A 17,288-nucleotide genomic window follows, 5' to 3' on the forward strand; every position below is an offset into this window, starting at 1 on the left:
GGCAAATTTTGAAGCAACATCTGGAAACATCCTCTCTGACACTGAAACCACCGAGTGCCATGATGGGAAAGTCGAGTGGAGGCGATAAAGCCTAACACACACCAAATTTGGAAGATAGATGATGCCATAGTTGCCAGTATGGAGGATAATGCTATGACAGGAATGGTTCATGGGAGAACAGTGGCAGAGGGAAATGGAATCACCAGAAACTTACATAACTTCACATTTCTGTTTAGCTTAGTGTTGTAGCCTGACATAGTGTTTGAAATAAATGTTGTAAGCAAGAGACTCCAAGGTGTTGACCTTGATATATCTGGAACAACGGAACAACTGGACAAAGCAAAGTCATATCTACAGTCTTACCGGTCAGATGAGGGATTTCAAAACGTTCTGAAGAGCGCACAGAAGTTGGCAGAGGAACTTCACACTTAAGCTATTTTCCCACCCATTCAAGAATACAAGAGTCACCAAAGATGACGATATTTTGATTACGAGGCACAGGATAATCCCATAAGAGACCCCAAACAACAATTCAAAGTTGAATTCTTTAACCGGGTGCTAGATTGTGTAATACAGTGAGTTGAAGAACGTTTCATGAAGCTGAAGGAACACAGCAGTATATTTGGGATGTTGTAGGATATTCCAAAACTCCTCACTATACCTGACGAAGACCTACACCATCAATGCAGGGCACTAGAGACAGTGTTGACACATGATGACGTGCACGATATTGATGCGAGTGATTTAGGTGATGAACTGAAAGCCCTTCCAAGATACATTCCAGCAGGATCAACTCCAAAGGCTGTTCTGGAATATATGTGCACAAATAAGATGACCACCCTCTTTCCAAATGCTTTTGTTGCTCTGCACATACTTCTAACCCTTCTTGTAACAGTTGACAGTGGAGAACGCAGCTTCTCCAAGCTGAAGTTAATAAAAACACATCTATGCTCCACAATGACACAGGAGAGGCTGGTCAGCCTTGCAACCATCTCAGTAGAGCATGAGCTGGCCCAGACTGAGGACCTTCAAGAAGCAGTTCAAATCTTTGCAACCAAGAATCAGGGCTGCCCAGAGGATTCGGGGGGCCTGGGATCTTCAGCGGCAGGGGGCCCCCGCTACAGCGGTGATTTGGCAGCAGGGGGTCCTTCCGCTCTGGGACCCGCCACCAAAGTGCCCTGAAGACCCACCGCCGAATTACTGCCGAAGACCTGGCACTTCGGCGGCAGGTCTTGCTTCGGCAGTAGTTCAGCGGCAGGGAGTCCTTCCGCCCCAGGGCAGAAGGACCCTCGGCCACTGAAGACCCGGAGTGGAAGAAGTTCTGGGGGCTCAGGCCCTGCAAGAGTTTTCCATGGCCCCTGGAGCAAGTGAAGGACCCCACTCCAGGGGCCCTGAAAAACTCTCGTGGGGGCCCTTGTGGGGTCTGGGGCAAATTGCCCCACTTGCCCCCTCCTCTGGGCAGCCCTACCAAGAAGGCACGGAAAGCATCACTTTGATTATTCAAACAGAGAAAAATGCCAGTGTTTACTATGCAGACAAGAAAAGTTACATTTGCTGTTCAGGCGTTTGAAAGTTAAGGGTTACTTAAAATTTTTGAACAAGGCATTTTAAGTTGTTAGTTCTCCTTTTTTGGGGTGGGTAGCAAAGCAGTACGATGAGAGGGGTAGAACAGGAAGAAGGCAGAATTGAGACCTTTCAGAGTTTTGTCCCAAGCAAGGGGACATGGGGGCATCATTTGAGCTCCCCGCCTCAGGTGCCAAAATGTTGTGGGCCAGCCCTGCAGCCAGACCACGGTAAGGAACAAGCCATACTTGCAGTCCCTGTTCCCCTGTCACCTGCCCACATCAGCCACCTTGCCCCTACAGAGTTGTCTGGAGAAGCAGGGAGCAGCTCAGTGGGCTTGTTGTGATGCATCGCGAGCGAATATGGGTCTTCCCATTCACCATGGGACACTGGGCTGTGTCCCTCTCCCCCCGGCCCGGTTCCCCCCTCTCAGTTCAGGGGGAAACCCAGGAGCATGAGACGGTCAGGCCATGTGTGGCTGGGGGTCCTTGGAGTCCTTGGCTTTGCCCAGCACTCTGAGCTAGAGGCAGGTTTTATGCAGTCTGAGTGCCATTTCACATCCGCCCTCTGGACCAGGACCGGCACCGCCAAAGCAGAGGGGATATTTGCCCTCCCACAACGCTCTTCAAGGGATCCCAAATTGTTGCCAGGAAGGCAGAGATAGGTCCCAGGTTAACCCATGCTAAGCGGAGCAACAGCAGCAGAGCTGTTTTCATCCTTTATAGAAATCACAGCAAAATACTAACAGAACCCAAATTTTACTTCTTTAAAACTCTTAACACACAATGTTTTCCAGGGGTCTGTCTAGCCCCAGACTCCTGGAAGGCTGTTTGGCTTTTAAATAGCAACATCAAGTGGCCCCACAATACCCTCTTCAAACACCTTCCACTGCCTCCCTGGTCTCCTTGCTGCTATAAGCCTCTCCCCCAGCACCTCTTTGGGCTCTTTGTGACACTGAGCACCATCTAGGGCTTCTCCCCAGAGGTCCAGTGCCTGCCTTTGGGTCAGGGCTGGCCACAAGGGCTTGCTCCAGATCTGTGTCTTCCAGGTTCTCCCAGGCTTCTTCATCAGCCTGCAGGAGCCATCCTTCTTCCCCACAGTCTCACCAATCTCTGGTCCTAGATTGCCAAGTTCCTTTCCCTCTTTCCCTGCAGGCCCCCCTGCTGCTGCCAGCTTCCTGTCTTTATAGTCATCACCCAGCTCCTTCCCCACCTAGGCTTCACCCTTAATAAGGCCTGGCCCACCCTCTAGGTGCAGCCAGGCAAGTTAATTGCTCCCCCAGGCTCACATTCCCCCTTTCAGAGCCAGGATGAGGTATACAGCCTGTCAGCACAGAGAATGACAAAAATTATTGCACCCCTGGAGGAAATCCCATACAAGGAGAGATTGAAAGGATCTCGGGCTGTTTAGTTTAGAGAGGAGACAAATAAGAGGGGCCATGGCAGAACCTAATGTCTAGAAGGACAGCTGGCCTGTTCCGCCCCAGAGATGGCTGCATTTTGATAATGGGTAAGGTAAGGTCTTATCCCTAATTGCCTATGGGAATCAAAGTGCACTTCCTGATTTCTAACTGTACACTCCTCTCTCATTAGGGGATTCCCTGCACTCTGATTGGCTGAGGAGTTCTGAGTTGTATGACTATAGAGTTATTTATCAGTTATGGTACAGTATGCAAATCCCAGTGTTCTGACTGGCTGACAATCAGAGCATTGTTAGACAATCACAGCATAGGGCTTTGTACTTTCTTGAGTAGATATATTACAATTATGCAAATACATCTGCTCTGCTGCAGTAAATCACTCTGCACTGATTGGCTACTGCTCTCAATATGAGGCCAACAAATATGGCTGATTAATATGTGGCTCCCCTGTCCACACCCTATTCCCCAGCCCACCCAAGAGAATGTCAAGTCATTACATTCTGGGCATGTACACTTCTGAGCTCCCCGTACTCCCTGTATTCTACACACATCTCATGGAGGTCACCACCTTCTACCCATGTATACTCCATGTTTCAGACATGTCACCCTGTCTAGTCACATGTACACCACAGAGGTCACAAATATTTCCATACAGCGTCCAAACACACTGGAGATCACCATGTTCCATGTACATGTGGTTGGTAGAAATCACCTTGTTCCACACCCACCTGGCCGTAGAAGTCACTGTGTTCCATACACACATGGACTGTGGATGTTGCTGCCCCACAAAGGCTATGATTCAGTAAAAGCAGTACAGTCTCTATGCTCAGCCACTGCAGAGACCATTGGGATCGTTGTACATCTAGAACATGGTGACTTTTGTGAGTACCCAACATCACAGGCCTTCTGGGTGAGGAAAGGCACTGACACGCTGCCCGATGCCTCTCCCCAAGGAGCCAGGGACTGCGCCAGCCAGAGAGACTGAGCCCTATTACTCCTTTTTTTTAAATTTTAATTAAGAAAGTGACTGTTCTACTCTGGCTCTGGGCTGCTCAGAATTTTAATGCAGGAGGAGGCCACTTGGGTGCATTGCGGCCCAGCTGCCGCTCTGCATGGCAAGTGGCAAAGCACCATGCCAGGGCTTTGCAGCAAAGCCACCTGGCATCTTGGAGGGACCTGCACAGTGAGTCTCGCGCCTGCAGCATCCCAGGTAGGAGATGCCAGGAACTTCCTAGCGGGAAGGACTGCAAGCAGGGACAGCAAATGGAAGGAAGCAGAAGGCTGTCTGAAGTCTGTGTGTGTGAAGGGTGTGGGTGAATCTTTCAGATGAGGCTGGGACTAGGCGGGTGACAGAAGACACCAAACTAACCTGCATCTCCCCTTCCTCTCTCTTCCTCCCTTCCCCCGCAGCCTGCTCGAACCAGCAAATCCGACAGACGTGTGTCCGGAAGAGCCTCATCTGCGCCTTCGCCATTGCTTTCATCATCAGCGTCATGCTGATCGCCGCCAATCAGGTGCTGAGGAGCGGGATGAAGTAACCCAGACAGACAGACTGCTTACCAGAAGAACAAAGACAGACAGACATATATAAATATATATATATATTATAGAATATACACACAAAGGGGGGAGGAAAAAAACAAACTATTCCTCCATGGAACGTGTCCTGTGCACACCCACCAACTCCTCACCCACATCCGCCCTTCAACTCCTCCGCTGGGAGCGCCCTTCCAGGAGATGGGGCCATCGTGTCTGCTGAGCGCATGGGTTCCCCTGGGGCGGCTCCCACTCGCCTCGGGGCAAGAGAGGTCACCTGGACTCGCATGGCTGTTTGTGGAACATTTAGATTAAAACAAAAGTGCATGTACCGTGCATGGAGTCCCCCCCCCCATTCTGAGTGATGCAAAAGCGTGTGCTTTTATAACCGGAGATTAGAGTCCTATCAGATATATAATATATTCTATATCTCTATATTTATGATAAACCAAATCATCACGTAAGCAATACACACTCACTGAGATTTTCTATTTGAGATTCGGGCATTGCATGGACCTCAATAGCAAGGGCTGGATTCCACCACTAGCTGTAGTACCGTCTCCCCATAACCATCTCCACACGTCCCAGAAACCACACACTTTTCACCTCAGCTGTGCTGCTGTTGTCATTAGGGAGCCTGTTGTATATGGCCCTGGGTGTGGGGGCATTGGCAAAGACAGGCTGCAGGAATCGTCAGGTTTTACACTCAGTCTATACTGCAGCTCGGGTCCCGTTGCCATCAGAAAATCCACATGTGAGACATTCCCTAGCTGCTCATGCCAGGGCATAAATAAAGCTCCCTATCAGAAAGGGGCATCCGGGCTCGCCAAGGGAGCTCACATTGTGTGTGACTCATCTGCTTTTGGCCTGTTCAGCCCCCTCTGGGACTGTCCTACAGACTATGCCAAGTTGCCCACATCTTCCAGTGTGGCCTAGTGGACAGACCAGTGGACTGGGACCTGGGTTCTGTTCCCAGCTATGTCAGTGACCTACTGAGTGACCTTAGGTAAGTCTCTGTACCTCAGTTTCCTCAGCTGTAAAATGGAGATAATGCTGCTTCCCTGACGAAAAGTGCTGTATAACAGCTGGGTTATTAGCCCAGTAACCCTCTGGGCCCCAAAGATAGTCATTGATTGCAGAATGTAGCTGGCCATAGTCTGTCCTTGATCACATCACCTCCCCTCTTTGAGAGGGGGCTGCCTTCCTGACACAGCCCTCTCGTCCCGTGTCACCTCTCTGTGCTCCCTCCCCATGTCTATCCCTGACCACCACACACACTCACGCCCCTACAGCCTGGATGTAGCATCAGACCAGTGTCAATTTGGGTTTCTTTTTTTTTTTATGTTCAATCCAAATAAAAATGGAATTTATAAACTGATCTCGGTGTAGCCGGGTCCGGCTGTAATTGGGAGCGATCCTGGCCTGGGGCAAATCCTGCAGAGTGCTGGGGCGGGACCGGACCCCAGCACCCTGGCAGCTTTTCTATGGGACACAAGGGGGGCCTGTGCAGCTCCAGGTGAGTGAGGGGCAGGGGCTGGGAAATGAGGACAGCTGGTGCTGGAGCTATAGGTGGGAGTTGTAGGTGTACTGGGGAGTACAGGGTGTGTTGGGTGGGGAGTGAGGAGGGGCTGGGTACAAGTAGGTCAAGTCTGAGTGGTTACAAAGGGAAGTGGGTGGAGATGAGGGGTGTGTTGGGGTGACTAAGTGCTGGCAGGGGTGACTGCAAAGGGCGGTGGGTGTGACATGAGGTGAAAGGGGTAAGGGCGTGGCTGGTTTCAGAGGGAGGTGGGGGGCATGGGTGTGCTGGGAGGTGGGTGTACCCAGGGTGGGTGGGCTGGAGTTAGCTGTGGCTTTATGTAACTGGCAGGTGTCTTTAGAGACATCACCTTTGAAAACAATGTTCTTTTAAGACAAACTCTTCAGGCAGCACCAGTGAGGCTGGTGACCGCTCATGCCCAGCCCAGAGGCACCCAGCGCCATGCCACAGGCTGGAATATGTGGCCGTTGCTTCACATACAACCTTCAAAGCTGCACTGGCCACGCTGTGCTCTTTTCACTGCCACTCCCAACAGACCTCCCATAGACCCAGGTTCCTGACCCACATGGGCTTGGTGTGCGCAGATCTGGGGGCTGGCAGAAAAATATAACCCAGACCACAGCATCAGCTGGGAACTGGGAGCAGCTTCCATCCTGCCCAGGCAAGTTATGGCTAATGGTGGTAGCAGCTAAGTAACTTAGATTCAGAGATTCCAAGGCCAGAAGGGCCCATTATGGTCATCTAATCTGACCTCCTGTGTAGCCAGGGCCGGCTCCAGGCACCAGCGAAGGAAGCAGGTGCTTTGGGAGGCCAATGGAAAGGGGTCTCGGTCTTTGGCAGCAATTTGGCAGCGGGTCCTTGCGTCCTTGGAGGGAAGGCCCCGCCGTCAAAGAATGAAGCGGCACAGTAGAGCTGCCACCGATCGAGCCTTTTTTTTTTTTTTTCCACTTTGGCACTTGGTGCGGCAAAAAAGCTGGAGCCGGCTCTGTTTGTAGCACAGGCCAGAGACCTGCCCCACCATAATTTCATTTGGTGACCCCTAGTTCTTGTGTTATGAGAAGGGGTAAATAACATGTAACCCCCAAGGAGATGACCTAGATTCCTAGGGCTCTGTCTGCTGGCAGCTCAGGGAGCGGGAGCCAAGGCAAACTCAGAGTCTGCCCAGCAACCAATAGGGAGTGAGATGCCCTCCCAGGGAGTTCAGGAAAGGGGAGAAGCCATTCTGGAGAGACTGGAGTAAGCCAGGGCAAGGGCAGGACTGGGTGTGTGGGGAGCTGGTGAGTCCCAGGCCTGCAGGCAGGTTCCCCCTGAGAACTGGCCTCTAGGGACCTGACAGCAGATCCCCCAGCTGGGTTTTCCTTCCCCACTGATGATACCCAGTTGGTAGCATTTGCTGGGAAAGTTCCCCAGCCAGGCTGGGTTTGCCTCCAGCTTCTTAGGTGAGATTAGTCTCATAGACTCATAGACTTTAAGGTCAGAAGGGACCATTATGATCATCTAGTCTGTCCTCCTGCACAATGCAGGCCATACAATCTCACCCATCCACTTCTATAACAAACCCCTAACCTATGTCTGAGTTATTGAAGTCATCAAATTGTGGTTTGAAGACCTCAAGCTGCAGAGAATCCACCAGCAAGTGACCCGTGCCCCACGCTGCAGAGGAAGGCGAAAAACCTCCAGGGCCTCTGCCAATCTGCTCTGGAGGAAAATTCCTTCCCGACCCCAAATATGGCGATCAGCTAAATCCTGAGCATGTGGGCAAGATGCACCAGCCAGCACCCAGGAAAGAATTCTCTGTAGTAACTCAGATCCCACCCCATCTAACATCCCATCCCAGACCACTGAAAATTTGGCAACTGATCTTTGATCAATTTCCAGAATTAGGCTATCCCATCATACCATCCCCTCCATAAACTTATCAAGCTTAGTCTTAAAGCCAGATATGTCTTTTGCCCCCGCTACTCCCCTTGGAAGGCTGTTCCAGAACTTCACTCCTCTAATGGTTAGAAACCTTCATCTAATTTCAAGTCTAAACTTCCTAGTGTCCAGTTTATATCCATTTGTTCTTGTGTCCACATTGGTACTAAGCTTAAATAATTCCTCTCCCTCCCTACTATTAATCCCTCTGATATATTTATAAGGAGCCATCAGATCTCCCCTCAGCCTTCTTTTGGTTAGGCTAAACAAGCCAAGCTCTTTGAGTCTTCTTTCATAAGACAGGTTTTCCATTCCTCAGATCGTCCTAATAGCTCTTCTCTGTACCTGTTCCAGTTTGAATTCATCCTTCTTAAACATGGGAGACCAGAACTGCACACAGTATTCCAGAGAGGTCTCACCAGTGCCTTGTATAACGGTACTAACACCTCCTGCTAGTCCAGGGCTGCTGCCTGCTGGGTGTATGACCGGAGGCTGGGCTAGGAGGCTACAGTTTGGATGTTAGGGTAGTTGTATAACCTACACCTTGAGCGCTGAACCCCTTTGTGGTGAGCGGAAATCCTGGGACCGATGCAGCCTGACTCCTGCCTGAGGAGGATCCCTGCCAGCAGACAGCAGCCCCTCTGCAGTGACTGAGGAGTCCCGCATCATCTTCAAACCTGAGGATCGTTCATAGAGTTCGTGAGATCACCAGCTTTTAGTTAGTTAGTCAGAGAATTTGTTTTGGGGACCCCCTATTCCCTGAACTGTGTCCTCAAGCCAGGGAGCGAGGGTTTGAGGATTTTATAACCTGCTGCTTATTACACCTGTGGAGGGATTTACCACCTCCTCCCACTTGTGAGTCCTTTGGGCTGTGCTGAACCCAGTCAGCCACACTGCTAAACCACTGCAGGGAAGGATTTTGTGGTTATAGGTCATCAAGGGCCCCAGCAAAGTACGTGTACCAATGGGACACTAAGTTTAAATTTGCTACATCAAGTCACAGGTATTTTCAGTGTGGGCACTGGTGACCCTAAAAATAGTGTTTCACCCTGTTATGTTGTATTTGTCTCCTGTTTAATATAATTATTGTGTTGAATACATTTTTATGTGTTTGTGTTATTTCTTGGAAGTCTCCAATTATCTGGCAAGTAAGTGGGGATTACTCTGTAGTTAGAATTTTCTACCCAAGCTGCCCTGGTGACCCTGCCAGGAAGGAGCGACGGGGGTGGAGGCACCACCAAATAATTTCATAGAAAAAAATAAAGATTCACCCTGATGGGTGGGTGGCGGGATCCAAAAGAACCCAGACCTGTCCATCAAAACCTGTAAGCAGATTGGCATTAAAGGAGGTAACCATGTGGAGAGGGGCGCTACAAACACTTCCTTATTTAATTTCTCTACGCCAGTCATGATTTTACAGACCTCTATCATATCCCCCACACCCCTTAGTAGGGTTACCAGATAGCAACTGTGAAAAAACGGGACGTGGTGATGGCTAATAGGTGCCTTTATAAGAAAAAGTCCCAAAAAACGGGACTGTCCCTTTAAAAACAGGACATCTGGTCACCTTGCCCCTTAGTCATCTTTTCCAAGCTGAAAAGTCCCAGTCTTGTTAATCTCTCCTCATGCAGAAGCTGTTCCATACCCCTAATCATGTTTGTTGCCCTTTTCTGTACCTTTTCCAATTCCAATACATCTTTTTTGAGTTGGGGTAACCAGACCTGCACATAGTATTCAAGACGTGAGCATGCCATGGATTTACATAAAGGCAATATGATATTTTCTGTCTTATTATCTATCCCTTTCTTAATGATTCCCAACATTCTGTTGGCTTTTGTTGACTGCCGCAGCACACTGAGTGGATGTTTTCAGTGAATTAAGTTTTGTGAGATCCCTTTGTAACTCTTTGCAGTCTGATTTGGACTTAACTATCTTGAGAAGTTTTGAATCATCTGCAAATTTTGCCATCTCACTGTTCAGCCCTTTTTCCGGATCCTTATGAATATATTGAATAGGACTGGGCCCAGTACAGACCCCTGGGGGATGCCACTATTTACCTCTCTCCATTCTGAAAATTGACCATTTATTCCTACCCTTTGTTTCCTGTCTTTTAACCAGTTACTGATCCATCAGAGCACCTTCCCTCTTATCCCATGACAGCTTACTTTGCTTATGAGCCTTTGGTGAGGGACCTTGTCAAAGGCTTTTTGAAAATCTAAGTACACTATATCCACTGGATCACCCTTGTCCACATACTTGTTGACCCCCTCATTGGTGAGACATGATTTCCCTTTACAAAAAACATGTTGACTTTTCCCCCAACAAATCATGTTAATCTCTGTGTCTGATAATTCTTTTCTTTATTATAGTTTCGACCAGTTTGCCCAATACTGAAGTTTGGCTTACTGGCCTATATTTGCCAGGATCACCTCTGGAGCCCTTTTAAAAATTGGTGTCACATTAGCTATCCTCCTGTCATCTGATACAGAAGCTGATTTAAATGATAGATTACATATCACAGTTAGTAGTTCTGCAATTTCACATCTGAGTTCCTTCAGAACTCTTGGGTGAATACCATCTGGTCCTGGTGACTTATTACTGTTTAATTTATCAGTTTGTTCCAAACCAATGCAAAGAATTCATTTGATTTCTCTGCAATTGTCTTATCTTCCTTGAGCATCATCTTGATTGTCCAGTGGCCCCACTGATTGTTTAGCAGGTTTCCTGCTTCTGATGTACTTAAAAAATATTTTTGCTGGTATTTTTTGAGTCTTTGCTTAACTGTTCTTCAAATTCTTTTTTGGCCTTCCTAATTACATTTTTACACTTCATTTGCCAGAGTTCATGCTCCTTTCTATTTTCCTCAACAGCATTTAACTTCCACTTTTTAAATGATGCCCTTTTTGCCTCTCACTGCTTCTTTTACTTTGTTGTTTAGCCACAGTGGCACTTTTTTGGTTCTTTTACTCTGTTTTACATGCACTATTGTGAGAGAATTCCTGCGTTAGAAGAAAGAGGGTTCCTTAGAAGGATCAGAGGGGCAAATATCCCACCTGGGGGCAAATGGACACAGAGGGAGAACCCCAGGTAGACACACACATGTGACAAACAGCCCCTCTGAGATCTGCAAGAGCCTCTATGGTCAGCTTTCCTAGTAGTAATAGATGGTGGTCCAGTGGTTAGGGTATTCATCGAGAGATAATAATTAAGAGAGCCGGATTCAATTCCCTGTCTTCTCCTTAGTGTGTGCGCAACGTGCCTCAGGTGATACATGACCAGGCTTAATCACCGAATTTGGCCCACTGGTTGGGTCATTAGCTTCCCCGGCTGGGACTGGGTACAGACAGGGAGCGTGATGTGAACACTGATCCATGCCCCCACCCAGACTCCCTGTGTGCCCTGGGACAAGTCACTTAATCTCTCTGGCCTCAATTCCCCAGGAATAGAGTGGGGAGATGTCACAAGGGTAAACACAGCAAAGAGTCTGAGGCACTCAGGTATTATGGGAGTGTCATGGAGTGCCCACCCCACACTGGGATCTCAAGGGTTAATAGAGCCCTAGGGAGGCTGTGCAAGAGGCAGCCAATCAGGGCTGGGCTGGCCCATATAAGAAGAGCCCAGATAAGTTTCAGTCACTCCCTGGAGCTTGAGGAGGGAGGTGGACTGGCTGCCTTGCCGTTGGAGGGCAGCAAGTAGCCTGGACAGAGCAGTGCTGCAGGCAGAGACCCAAGGAGATAAAGGCAGTTCCTGGACACCTGTAGGGATCTGCCCTGAGGCAAGGGCAGAGAAGGTATGGGGGAAGATCTACAGAGGAGTCGGAGGGGACACAGCAAATGGGGGCCACCTTAAGAGTCCCTGCACCGGGACCCAGCATAGTGAGTGGGCCCAAGTGGGGGAAACGGAGTGTAACACAGCCCACAGTGTGAAGACAACACTGCGGTCCTGGGAGTGATGTGAGCAGGGCCGACTCTAGGCACCAGCACCCAACATGTGCTCTGGGCGGTACTTTTAAAGGGGCAGCATTCCTTTTTTTTTTTTTCTACAGTGGCGGCACTCTGATTTTTTAGGGTTTTTTTGCTTTGGCATTGGATTGAATGATTGGACTATAAGATGGATAGAAAGCTGGCTAGATCATCAGGCTCAACGAGTCGTGATCAATGGCTCGATGTCTAGTTGGCAGCCAGCATCAAGCGGACTGTCCCAAGGGTCGGTCCTGGGGCCAGTTTTGTTCAACATCTTTAATGACCTGGATGATGAGATCGATTGCACCCTCAGCAAGTTCACAGATGATATTAAGCTGGGGAGAGAGGTAGATACGCTGGAGGGTAGGATAGAGTCCAGAGTGACCTAGACAAATTGGAGGATTGGGCCAAAAGAAATCTGATGAGGTTCAACAAGGACAAGTGCAGAGTCCTGCACTTAGGATGAATCCTATGCACTGCTACAGGCTGGGGACTGACAGGCTAAGCAGCAGTTCTGCAGAAAAGGACCTGGGGATTACAGTGGACAAGAAGTTGGATATGAGTCAGTGTTGTGCCCGTGTTGCCAAGAAGGCCAATGTCATATTGGGCTGTATTAGTATGAGCATTGCCAGCAGATTGAGGGGAGTGATTATTCCTCTCTATTCGGTACTAGTGAGGCCACGCCTGGAATTTTGCATCCATTTTTGGTCCCCCCTGCTACAGAAGGGAGAGAGTCCAGCGGAGGGTAATGAAAATGATTAGTGGGCTGGGGCACATGACTCATGAGGAGAGGCTGAGGGAACTGAGGTTGTTTAGTCTGCAGAAGAGAAGAGTGAGAGTTGATAGCTGCTTTCAACTACCTGAAGGGGGGTTCCAAAAAGGATAGAGCTAGGCTGTTCTCGGTGGTGGCAGATGACAGAATAAGGAACAATGGTCTCAAGTTGCAGTGGGCGAGGTCTAGGTTGGATATTAGGAAACACTATTTCACTAGGAGGGTGGTGAAGCACTGGAATGGGTTACCTAGGGAGCTGATGGAATCTCCATCCTTAGAGCTTTTTAAGGCCCGGCTTGACAAAGGCCTGGTTGGGATGTTGGTGTAGGCCCTGCTTTGAGCAGGGGATTGGACTTGATAACCTCCTGAGGGCTCTTCCAACCCTAATAGTCTATGATTCTAAGTGACGGCAGCCAGATGCCACCCGAGGAGGGCGCACTGGCAAACAGAGTTAATCCCCAGGACCACATCAGGAGACGCTGCAGTGGTGAGTTGAACCCGTCACAGGGAGTAGAGGCCGTATAAGTACCATAGTTAGATTCCATTATCCAGGATCATTCTTCCACCAGGCTTTCAGAATTGCTATTTCCTCTATATTGCCCTTGATCTTCCCCAGGGAAGACAGCAGTCTGGCCCTTTAGTTAGCGATCGTCTTGATGGGCAGCATCCCAGCTATGCGGTTCATTAGGTCTTGCTAATTTTCCCTCCAGCTGCAGATTTTACTCTTACCTAGAAATTTGACTCAGCTTCACCATAAGAAAGATAGGAAGCAAGAACTGGTTTCCAAAAGCAGAAGAGCCTGAGCTATAAAAAGCACCATGGAATTCCAAGGGTCAGAGTTTAGCCGTAGCTGCAAAGTTCCTCGACTCAGCCCATCAAGAGCACGGGGGGTTGTTTAGGAACTAGCTGAGGGCGCCGTGGAAATTCGTTTTCTTTCAGTGGTGTAAGGAGGAGATGGATAGCTCATTGGTCAGGTCTGGGCGACAGGAAGCTTTCCACTGTCCGTTTGATTCCAAGCAGATCATCAGTGAGCAAAAGCTGAGCTATCCACCATCCAGGGGCAGCTCCAGGCCCCAGCTTGCCAAGCACGTGCTTGGGGCGGCAAGCCAATGGGGGCGCTCTGCCGGCACAGCGAGTGCGGCAGGCAGGCTGCCTTCGGCGGTTTGCCTGCGAAGGGTCCTCTGGTCCCCCAGCTCCGGTGGACCCTCCACAGGCACACCGCCGGAGGCAGCCTGCCTGCCGTGCTTGGGGCGGCAAAATGCCTAGAGCCACCCCCGCCACCATCTGGGTGACTGGGTGAGATGAGCTTGTAGGTCAGACAGCTCACTCCATCACAACAGGCAGCAGAAAGCCCAACGGTCACAGAGGCTGAACTCCCCTCTCACTTCTCCTGTTGTACCGCTCCAGCTCAGGGCTGAGGTGTGTTGATGGGGGACGACGTGTGGAAATCGTGCATTGCTGCATTTATGACAACAAATGCTGGCAGGGCTATTAAAGCTGGAGCTTCAGGATCAATCTCTAATTAACAGGGACCAGAGTGACGCCTAACGTGGGGGAAGAATGTCCAACATCTGCTGCGCCTGCAGGGAATTTGCACCTTCTTCTGAAGCACAAGGTCCTGACACTGTGAGAAACTTGATGCTGGACTAGATGGACTTAGGCTCTGAGCCAGGCTGCCCGTGCCTGGATTGTTTGCTGCCCATGCTGTGTCTCCAGGACGCTCACTGATGCGGTACACACCCCTGGAATAACATTCACAATGAAATGTGAGTCATTTGATCTAGTTAAAATAAATGTTGGCTACTCCCTTATTTTTCTGCTGCTCTGAACACAGGAACTCGACATAAAGTACAGAGGACTGCACGTGGCCAGTACCTTCCAGGTAGAACCCACACACTGGTACAGTGCACTGCTCACTGTGCCTGGTACCGTCCACACATGACATGGGTTCTGTGCTCCCGAATGTCGTAGGTCTGTCCACGTGCACCCAACCTGCTGTGTTGCTTATCAAGCCAGGTGAGCGCCAGTCAGAACACAACTGCTGCACGGCATTCCACTGATTGTTCATTCCCCATCGAGGAGCAGCAGTGAGAGGGTTAAACCCTTAGTGTCTGTGCTTTGGCTGTTCCTCTATTGATCCTGTGCCTCCCGTGTAATATGCAAGCTGTGCAATACCTGAAATTTGTTTGTTTGTTTGTTTGTTTTCAAGCCCTGACACTTTCTGTTGACATTCTATTAGGATTTTAGGGTTATTTGCCTTACAAAGTGCCTAAATCTGAAGAACAGGCAGTGCAAACCGCTAGAGATCGGGACCATTTGCCAATACTAATGACTAAATCCTGGCTCCGGGCAGCAGGCTAACCCTGGAGTCAACGCATGATCAAAAATGATCACGAAAAATCAGAGGCAAGACAACCTGAGAGAGAGACTCTTAGCTCAACTCCATGCCCAGACAGGGCTGGTGTTAGGAGAGGCTGCCTTGGGGGCTAGCTGCCTAGTCCCATGACTTCTCTGGGGCCACCCTGTCCCTAGCTCAGCTGGGTGCTGATACACCAATGCATCTCCTGCCCAGATGGTTGGACAACTTTCAGGTGGTCTCCCCCTTCACCAGGCCATCACCCCCCATCCACAGGCCAGCAGAGCTGCCAGAGTCTCTCCACCAAGAAACTGCCCTGGCCATTCAACCAGCCAGGGCAGCTTTCAGGGAGTAGGAGGAGTTCTGGGGGAGCAGAGCTCCCTGCCAGCCAGGAGCGGGAGTGGAGGTGACCTGACCTCCTGCATGCTCCCACCTGCTCAGCAGCTCTGGATTGCTGGGCTGTGCGAAGCCTCAGACCTCTGTCTGTGTGCTCCCTGGCTTGGCTGCCCAGGCCTCAGCATGATGAGTGGTTCAGTAGCTGTAGGAGATGTCACAGGAGCAGCTGCTGTGGGTTCGCTGTCTCAGCCCCTCTGACTCACTTGATGGGGGAGAGGGATAGCTCAGTGGTTTGAGCATTGGCCTGCTAAACCCAGGGTTGTGAGTTCAATCCTTGAGAAGGCCATTTAGAGATCTGGGGACTGGTCCTGCTTTGAGCAGGGGGTTGCACTAGATGATCTGAGGTCCCTTCCAACCCTGATAGTCTATGATTTCAGGAAGCAGGTTTCAATGGGTCTCTGCTTCAGCATTTCCGGCTGGTTGGAGTGAGGTCAGGGCAGAGCACAGGTAGGTCACTGGCCCAGCAGCCTTAGCTCCCTGCTCTGATGGCAATGCCCAGGCATAATAAGAGCTAGCAGCTGGTGCTGTAAGGTCTAATCTCCCACCTGCAGAGACAGGACTAGGTTTATAATGGTGCCATGGTGCCAGGCCCAGAGTCACAAGGGGCCTTGGCCGGCTGAGCCGGCCAGGAAAGCTGCCCCTGCCCATGCTCCTTCTCTCACTCTTCCCAGCCCCAGCCCCACTCTGCCCCTTCCCCTGACTGAGGCAGGGGTCAGACCCCCCCTGCCCTCACCGGGTGGTGGGAAGTGGAGCAACCCAGCCCCAGCTTGCTCTGCTCCGCTCCGCTGGCTCCCAGCCACACCATCGGTGAGTGCTGGGTGGCAGTTCCCCCGTGCCCCACAAGTCCCAAGGCTGGGAGCCAGGGGAGCAAAGCAGAGCGGGCTGGAGCCAGGTCACTCCACTTCCCGCTACCTGGTGAGTGTGAGTTCAGGCCCACCCTGCACTCACAGGACGGCAGGAAGTGGAGTGACCTGGCCCCAACCCGCTCCGCCGGCTCATGCTGGGGGGAGGTTCCCCCCTGCCGCCAAGCCTAGGGAGGAGATGGGGCAGTGGGGAAGGGCATGGGATGGGGAAGAGAAGCGGGTGGGTGGAGTGGGGGCAGGAGGGAAGCTGGAGGCCAGCATGCGGCATCCCCTTGGCAGAAGCTGGGGCTCCTCTGTTAAGCAGGCCCATTGAACCCTCACCCTTACAAACCCCACCTCCCCTGCATCTGTACCACCCCGATGAGCCCCCCGACACCCTCCCCACTGAGCCCCAACTACCTGCACCCTGATCCAAATGAACCCCACCTCCTCTGCACCTAGACACCCCCACTGAGCCCCAAACACCTTCACCTGGATCCCTGCAGAGTCCCATTGCCCCTGCACCTAGAACCCCCCAATGAGCTTCTGTGCATCCAGATCTCCCACTGAGCCACCCGCACTCAGATTGCCCCACAGAACTCTCCTACCCCCACCTGGATCCCCCCACACTAAGTCCCTCTGCACTGGGATCCTGCAGCCGGGCTGAGCCTGCTCTCCCACACCTGGAGTGCCTGGCACAGGGGGCAGGGCCCCAGGGTGTTTCTGGGGCAGGCCTGGCCCTTGCTCTATGCCCAAGGCTGGGTGCAGCCTCACTGCCAAGTCCCTGTCCTGGGGTGGGGTCAGGGGAGGCTGAAGGATAATCTCCCACCTCCATGCAGCCAGTGGCCTGTGCTCCCCACTGCCACAGAATCATAGAATCTCAGGGCTGGAAGGGACCTCAGGAGGTATCTAGTCCAAGCCCCTGCTCAAAGCAGGACCAGTTCCCAACTAAATCATCCCAGCCAGGGCTTTGTCAAGCCTGACCTT

General features: G+C 50.9%; 1 protein-coding gene across 1 annotated transcript in view; it reads left to right on the top strand.

The window, feature by feature from the left end:
• The window catches only part of CABP7 (calcium binding protein 7), a 91,764-nt gene extending 87,212 nt beyond the window's left edge, over positions 1-4,552 (top strand). Inside the window, exon 5 of the mRNA XM_030583004.1 lies at positions 4,394-4,552. Within this exon, the coding sequence (XP_030438864.1) occupies positions 4,394-4,521 (128 nt within the window). The 3' untranslated portion in view covers positions 4,522-4,552. The remainder of the gene's footprint in view (positions 1-4,393) is intronic.
• The last annotated feature ends 12,736 nt before the right edge of the window (positions 4,553-17,288 follow it).

Source organism: Gopherus evgoodei, chromosome 13 (assembly GCF_007399415.2).
Source record: "Gopherus evgoodei ecotype Sinaloan lineage chromosome 13, rGopEvg1_v1.p, whole genome shotgun sequence".
In the NCBI taxonomy this organism is placed as follows: domain Eukaryota; kingdom Metazoa; phylum Chordata; order Testudines; family Testudinidae; genus Gopherus; species Gopherus evgoodei.